The sequence below is a fragment of the Macadamia integrifolia genome, chromosome 10 (assembly GCF_013358625.1).
Source record: "Macadamia integrifolia cultivar HAES 741 chromosome 10, SCU_Mint_v3, whole genome shotgun sequence".
Lineage (NCBI taxonomy): Eukaryota > Viridiplantae > Streptophyta > Magnoliopsida > Proteales > Proteaceae > Macadamia > Macadamia integrifolia.
The window spans coordinates 21,170,500-21,178,886 of NC_056566.1; the positions used below are offsets into that span (position 1 = coordinate 21,170,500).

General features: G+C 40.0%; 1 protein-coding gene across 1 annotated transcript; it reads left to right on the forward strand.

The window, feature by feature from the left end:
• The first annotated feature begins 2,051 nt into the window (after window positions 1-2,051).
• Window positions 2,052-4,021, forward strand: LOC122091843 (NF-kappa-B-activating protein). Its single transcript, XM_042662017.1, has one exon. The coding sequence runs from the start codon at window positions 2,132-2,134 to the stop codon at window positions 3,809-3,811; it is 1,680 nt and encodes a 559-aa protein (XP_042517951.1). The 5' UTR covers window positions 2,052-2,131; the 3' UTR covers window positions 3,812-4,021.
• Window positions 4,022-8,387: the final 4,366 nt, after the last annotated feature.

Consider the following 8,387-nt stretch of genomic DNA (forward strand, 5'->3'; position numbering starts at 1 on the left):
ACAATGGTGGTAGATTGCTACGCTAGTCTCCCTGGGGATTAGTCTAGGTGCACGTAAGTTGGCCCAAAAGACACATTGGTGAACAAAAAAATTAAAAGTTAAAATTAACAGTAACAGGCCCAAATCTTTTTTTTTTTTTTTTCTTTGGTAGAATTTAAAGGCCCAGATCACGGATTAACTTTTTGGACATGACAAATCCAGGCCTACCCAATGTCTTTCTATAGTGCAAAAGCCCAAAGAGCCCATCAAATTGCGAGCTTCTCTTTTTCATTTCTTTCATCTTAAGCGAAATCTCCATTATGCTCCACTAAATGGGACCGTGGTTTGAGGAATCGTATCGGATTGGCCTAAATCGATAGGATCAGAACGGTTTCAGTCTTTTCCAATCTCAATTTTTTGTCTATATCATATCGTTAGTCATTGGTACAGATGAAGAGTAATAAGGTAAAAAAATCGATATTTTTAATGACAACTAAGGATATCTCTGTCCGATCTGGGCCGATAATGGCTGATTTAGATCGATATCGATGCGGTCTGGTCCGAATAACAATTTCAGTATCTTAAACCATGAATGGGACAGTCTTTTAATATATGGTTAGATATGATGGAATCCGAAATCTTACATTTTGAGTAGTGATGGCAAGTTTTGGTATGTCACGGCCCAGACTAAATGTAATCCATGTACATTTAGCCCAGGCCAGTACACATATTAGGGTGCACATGGGTCGGGTTAGGCTGGGTTTTTGAAAGCCCCAACCCAACCTTCTGTCCCCTTAATTGGGTCCGGTCCGGGCTTGAAAAAACTCAACCTTAACCTACCCTTAGGGCCGGTCGACTTGGGCTGGGTTCTCATCTATACCAGATCCAAATATATAATATAGAGAACAACATATTATATATATATATTATAATAAAATGTACAATAGAAATAAGAAGCAATATATAAATTAAACATACTATATATATAATAAATCATATTATATAATCAGGTTAAAATCACGGTTGGATTGGACCACCCTGACTCAGTGTTTTTCAATCCCTTTTTCAATCCTAATCCAGCCTTAGGATTACAAATATTAACTCCTTGTTCGGTTTGGGGCGCATCAGGATGGGTTTGGCAGTGAAGGTCCAATTTGCACCCCTAATACATATCTATAAGGGTGTTAATCAGTCTGGTTTCGGTGTTTACGATTCGGTTCAATTAGATTTATATTTATTTGGCTGAAATCAAAATCGAACCATTTATTACGGTTGCATTTTTTGAAACCGAAACCGTTTTGATTTCACGATTTTGAACTGTTTTGTTCGCGGTTTAATGTATATGTTTCTAAGCGGTTAGCAATCGGTTTGCTAGTTTATTCGCATGCTTACTGAAATTTGTTTTTGTTGATAAACGCTTCAATTTTGTAACAAATTAAATGAGGCATTAAACAAGAAAAGATTTAACTACATAACTACATAATAGGAGTAATTTATTTAATAGACTGTTGGACAACCTCTATGGTTCTAAAATATTCTCTAAATTTATTCCATCATATTTTGTTAAAACAACCAAACAACTAAGCCAAATAAAATATTGCATGGAGAAAGTAAAATACAAACAAAGCTGTTAATGAACACAACTTATCGCTAGTATTATGAAGTTAAAGAGCATAAGGCACTGAAAACACATCATTTAACCCCGTATTATAGTGAATCGTTAAATGGGATAGTTTTGACGGTGTAAATGATTCAGTTTTTACGGTGTCAATTTGATTTGAAATCAATGAATTAAATAGTTAAAACTGAACCAACCCATTTAGCTAACCAAGCTTAAACTTAAAACTAAAATTGAACCATTTATTAAATGATTTTACGATTTCGATGTAAATGACTTGATTTATAAACGATTTCGATTTCAAATTCACATCATTGCCTATCTATACATACGTAGTTTTCCTTCACCTACTGATGAAAGAGGAATCCCTTCACCAATGAGATCATTATCGCCTTATACTCCTATTGGGACCATGAGGGGTGTTTTCGGCATAGTATAAATAGTGGGGGCTAGTTTCGCGGCCGCCCTTATCAGGGTATAGAGGTTCTTCTCTCAAACCTCTCAACCTGTGGAACTGTAAATCTGTGATCGATAATGGTGGGTAGAGAGAGGGATTACGAGAACCGAGATTACTCGCGAAGCCGTGATCGGAAACTCTCTTCGACGGTGGTAATCCCCGAAGAACGTCGCCGCGATGACCGAGAAAACGGCCGTTACTCGCCGGTATCAGGTAGGTCACCATCTCCTTCATACTCTCCCTACAATGATCTTCGTCATCGTCGTCGTAGCCCTAGCCGTAGTCTTAGCCCTGTGAACGGTTACAAGAGATCTCGTTACGAATCAGATCGCCGTCGTGATCGAGCAGATTCAAACGGATACAATAACAACCGTAGGAGAAGCCCTGACTATAATGGAACCCTAACCCGCGATGGTCCACGACAATTCGATCGCGATCGTAGGGATTTCCAGAACGGGCGGTTCCCTGACACCGAATCTGATGAGGAGTTGAAGGGATTGAGCTACGAAGAGCACCGCAGGCTTAAACGCCAGAAACTGAGGAAGAGCCTCAAGAACTGTATATGGAATTGCACACCCAGTCCTCCTCCCGGTGAAAGGGTTCGCTACGAGTCTCTGGATGAAGCCAAGGAAGTTGGAGAAAAGGAAAACCAAAAGGGTGATTCGAGAGGGGAGGATCGGCAGGAGAACGGGATTGGTCGTCGTCGTGGTCGTAGTGATTCTGAATCTGAAGAATCGGGAGAAAGTTTGTCGGACACGGATGATTCCCGGTCTAGGAGGAAGAGTAGAAGCCAAAGGAGTGGTCGGCGGAAGAGTAAATCTTCGGGTTCTAGGAGGCGCGGGAATAGAAAATCAATCACGGGTACTGAATCAGATGAGGACGTAAGCGAGTCAGAGGCTTCTTCTTATTATTCAAGTGAAGAGGATACGAAAGGGAGGAAGAAATCTGGAAGAACGCGTAGTAGGCGAGGGAAGAATAGGAGTAGCCGTAGCAGCAAGAGAACAAGGAAAAGTAGAAAGAGGAGAGATATTGATTCTGATGAGAGCCCAACTGAGGAGAGTGGAAGTGAAGATATATCTGAGTCAAGCCCGTCTTCTGATGAGGACGCCAGATCGAAGAAGGAGAAGCTCGGCAGTTCCTCTTCCCGTTCGAAAAGAAGCAAGAAAAAGGGGCGCTCTGAATCGGGTAGTGAGAGTGCAACTGAGAGATCTTCTGATTCAGAAGTTGATGGGAAAAGCATCGTTATGACTGATGACACAAAGAATGATGAGATTATTACGGAGGCACCGAATTTCAAGGAGCTGTTTGAGTCTCAAAAGAAATCTGCTGTGGACAATGAACCTATTGTGGGACCTGTCCCTCTGCCAAAGGCTGAAGGGCATATTAGCTACGGAGGTGCTCTTAGGCCTGGTGAGGGTGATGCTATTGCTCAGTATGTGCAGCAAGGCAAGCGTATTCCTCGCAGAGGAGAAGTGGGTCTTTCTGCTGATGAGATTCAGAAGTTTGAGGGTCTTGGTTATGTGATGAGTGGTAGTAGGCATCAGAGAATGAATGCAATTCGTATCCGAAAAGAAAACCAGGTTTACAGTGCTGAAGACAAGCGGGCATTGGCAATGTTTAACTATGAGGAGAAGGCAAAACGCGAGCACAAGGTCATGGCTGATCTACAGCGGCTGGTGCAACGTCACATTGGGCAAGATGTTGGTCCAACTCATGATCCTTTTGGTGCAAAAGCTTCTGAGGGGACTGATGACTGATACTTATTTACATTCGATGTTCTCCACATGTTGTTTACTGTCTTATTTATACAGCCTTGTGGGAATAAAATGTAGTACTTCAGATGTAGAATTTAATGAATGATGGACGAATGTATTGTATCAATAACATTCAAGGAAGTTAATTTCAGTTTTCATCTATTTTAAAGGAAGAAATAGGACATGTTCTATGCTGTTCAGCATTTGATCCAATTCATTGGAATTAATTGTGTATCTACTTCTATGAGGCTTTCTGGTGCTCGTGCTAATATTGATTTTCATATATTTTAAAATGAAGTCAACTTATATGGTCCATGTTGCTTAGCTTTTCATGGTTGTTATAACATGTTATGCTAAATTGAAATTTGTCTTCCACAGTGTTATCAAGTTGCAGGCCTTATCTCCTTGCACCTGGCCTTGCTACACCAAGTTGCATGCCCTGGTGTGCCTCTACTGCTTGTACTCTGTTCATTTGCATTTTTTGTTAGGTTTCTCTGTTCAGACAAAGAATTTGTCCAACGATTGGCTTCTTTGGTAGTTTGGTTGAGTGGTAGAGTCGTACTCATAGTTTTGCACTTTGATTAGGCAATAGAAGTTAGGCTTTTGTTTTGTTCAACCCCGGTTCTGTTCTTGCTGGTTACTCATATACTTATTTTATAGTCATATCACGTTAATGGTTACAACAATTTCAAACCTTTTTGTTTGTTTGAGTTATGTACGTTATACATTATTTTTCTTGGTGTTTTAATATTTATTGTATCTATGTCTATACACTAATTAAAAGTAAAGGGTTTTTTCTGAAATGGATTTTCTACAGGTTTGGTCAAACCCTTTCAGGATCCAATTTCCCCCTTTAATTGTGTTCTTTGTTCTTTTCTATTCCTACTAAAATTGGGAGTCCTATGAAGAGTAGCGCTCCATTTTCCTCCTCTTGACTCTGTCTTCCTCAGATCCCTCTCTCTCTCTCTCTCTCTCTCCACATGAACACATAATGACTTTGTTGCATGAAGAAGAAGGAAGCTTGAGAAACTCAGAATGACAAGCTCTCCTTCCTATAAAACCAACTGTTCCAGCCCTTGAATCCTCAAGACAAGAAGACATTGTAGGACCCTCTTGGTTCTTCTCTTTCTCATTTAACTTGCTCACTACATGACTCTCAGACAGCCTTTCCTATGGCTGTTACAGTCCTGAGTCTTCTCTAGGAAAATCCAGGTATATACAGGCTACACATCTCAATATTTGTGGTCCTTTAGTAGCCAAGTCTTTTAGTTGTGTTACCAATTCTGGTTTTTTGACAATGGAGCAAATGCCTGACAAAGACATTCAATTTAGTCGTTCAAACTTGCCTCTCACCTTTCCTATATGTTTTATGGGAGAGGGTTGGGCACACTGCTAGCTCTCCTGGAGCTAGCAGCTCAGTCAATGGGGACTGGGTTGAGAGGGGCATGGTGGTAATTTCCAAAGGAGGGAGAGAGAGAGAGTGGCACAGGATGGGCACCCTAGTGCCATGCCCAGCCTTTTCCCATGTTTTATAATGATTTAAGATTATGGACTAATCCCTTCTTCCTTACAGAATGAAATCAAAAGATTTGATGCAAAATTTGATGCAAAATTCAAGTCATCCCTCCTTGAGCAGCCATTGGAGCAATCCAAGTTGAACAGTCAGAAGTACAAAATTTGGTTCTTTCAGTATTTCAGTTTTGGTAAGGGGTTATTTTCCTACTTTCCATTTGTTTTGTCATGGTCAAGTGTGTTTTTGATGATGAATTTAGGGAGTCTACCTTCCCTTTTCTCTTGTTGCAGGTATTAAATTGTCTTTTGTAACTTTTCTCTTTGGGGCTCCGAATTCATCATGAAGTGACCCTAACCTGTTTCTACCATTTATTTTCTCAATCTGTGTCTTTTTGGGTATAGAGTAGCAGACCACTAACTACATTCTGTATTGCTTGCTAGAAGATTCTAAGGTGTGAAGGTATTCAGTGGAATTACTCGCTAGAAAACTTTTAGAATTTAGCTAGCTTATATTATAATGCATATGGGGCATATCTTATATAACCATAATCCTTTTTTCTTTTTTCTTTTTTTTTTTTGGGGGCGGGGGTGTCAACATTGCAGTCATTGATGCATACCATGGTCTTCCCTCAACCTCTATCATAGATTTGAGATGTTAATAGATTAATTCATGGAATGCTTGTCCATGAGGTTTATTAGATGTGGTTAAGTAATTTAGTTATCCATAAGTCTGCAACTATGTGTAGATGTCATGTCCGATCAAAGAATATGTCCCTGCCCAGTGCTAAAACCACAACAGCCTGACCACATCATTGATGAGACACTCCATGTGTAAGACATCAAGAATATGAAAACATACACTTTTGGAGTCCCAACACCTTAGAAAGAACAAAACAGGCTTATTTGAAGATATAAGGGTGTTTTGTTTTATTTCTATTTTCCTATCTTCCGTGCTTACTTGAAATTTCAGTTCACCAAGTAAAAACAGGGATTTTTTTTTGGGGTTAGGACCAAGGCTGGCACCTCTCATAACAGTGACAAGTCTGTATGTCTGATCAAGTCCAACTTACTCCTCTCCCTCTAAATAACAGGAAACAGGGAAATGTGTTCAAGGAGGATGCTGATCGAGCTGACTTATTTGAAACTTCTGAGCTAATATCTTGAAACCGGTCCATGCACTCCAAAACAATACCAAAGATTTAAAAGAGTGCAGAACCACAAAGTCAAGGGGCCAGGGTTTGAGATGCTTGAAGCCTTGAACTGCAGTCCAGAGAACATATTTCTGTCTTCTTTGGTCATGATGATACACAACTTCCATAGGTGAGTGGATTTTTATTCTGCCTAACAGGCATTTTATTGTCATTGAAGCGTTAAAATCATGAAAGTCATATGGGAATAGTGTTGGAGTTTATGTAATAGGGGTAGTTTAGGAATTGTTCTTATATTATGTTGCCCTAAACTGTATTTTATTGTTTTCCCTTTCACCTCCCTAGGGAGGTCTGATCTAATTTCCCTAAAGTTCTGGTTGAACTTAATATAAGTGAAAAGAGCAAAAAAGGCTCCCCATGTTTTGCTCTCATTTTCCCTTCTCCTTCTCTCATCTTCTCTCCTTCTTCCTTCCTCTCTTCTCTCTTCTTCCCTCATCTATAACTGAAGTCCCCCTTATTTCTAACTAATAGCTGCATTCATGCAGTTATGAACTGCATGTTGGCTCAGGGGTACCATTCCAAAAAAATTTGACACCACTTTAATGCCTGTGGGTGAGGGACTTGTCTAGAGCATTCATATCAGATGTTTTTATCAACTGGGATCTCATAGGGCACAAAGAATTTTTGGTGGACTTGACCACTAAATTGGTTCTGTCCACTCTGCACAAGTCCAAGAAGGCAACTTGGGAATTGGCTTACAGTTTCAGTATTATTTAAATTTATGATTGGAAAGTATCTTTACCTGCAAAACCCAAGTTTGGCTTATTAACTCAATCAAATAATTCATCCGAGCCAATTGTTGTTTGGTAATGGTTACCGTTAAAGAGAATTTTCATATTTTCTGCACTAGAAGACCTGAGAAGTGATAGTATTTTCTTGCACTCGAGGGGATAGGTGGTGGTAATGAAGGAAGGCCTGCCTTTGTCTGTAGGTGGTGGATGAAGTTAGTAGTTGTAGTCTGAGTGGAATTTAATCCTTTCTCTCTGTCCCCCCCCCCCCCCCCCCGGGCCCAATCCTTTTTCCTTGGTGGATTTTGGATGAAAGTAGATGAGATCTAATAGCTCTCTATGATGGGCTCTTTTAGAAAATATTGAAGAAGTTGGAATTGTTCACATGAAGTAGATGAGATCTAATAGCCCTTGATTCAATTTGTTCTTCTATGATGTGCCAAGGTGCTTTATTTTAATGGGGTTTGGACAGTGGCTAGTAACTTGTTGACATCCCTAGAAACAACATGCAATGTAAACGATGCACGCTTTTACTATTGAAAAGGAGTGCAGAGGGAAGGAAATAGGCAGTGGCGTCGGAACATGTACTGTGTTGATAAAAGAGTAATGAATGTGTCTTTGTTCACTTAAGTGATTCGGTGAGGTCTTTAATGCAGATTTATGTGAAGCTTTGTTTATTGGTGACACCTTCTGTAACAGTGGTTCCATAGATTCATGACGCAGTATTGGATTGTCAATCCCTCAAATTATTTGAGTAATGAACACGATGGGGCATTCCCAATTCTCCTTACGGTGGGGTTAGCTGTCTAAAATAGTATAAACTAAAAGAGGCTATCCCTCCAGTACTTACACTGGGTTATGGCTCTTTGATGAAAAGGTCCCATTTTCTCAAGTTGTGTTAAGTACTATAGGTCCACGAGGTCATCTTCACCCTCCACTTCCGTTGTGGTTCTCTGTTGTTTCTTTTAAAGGTCTAAGCAGTCTTCACTGTTATTCCAATTGATCCTCTTTTGGGCATGATTAAAGAATTGCACATGTTTGCTGCTTGTTAATTAGGATGTCTAATGATAATAGGGGTTTTAGCTGAATACATCTGAACTGCTGGCAACCCACCCCACCCCACCACACCCC

Bases quoted from the DNA above. Each gene is read 5' to 3' on its own strand.
- LOC122091843 (XM_042662017.1), top strand. From the start codon at position 2,132: ATGGTGGGTAGAGAGAGGGATTACGAGAACCGAGATTACTCGCGAAGC.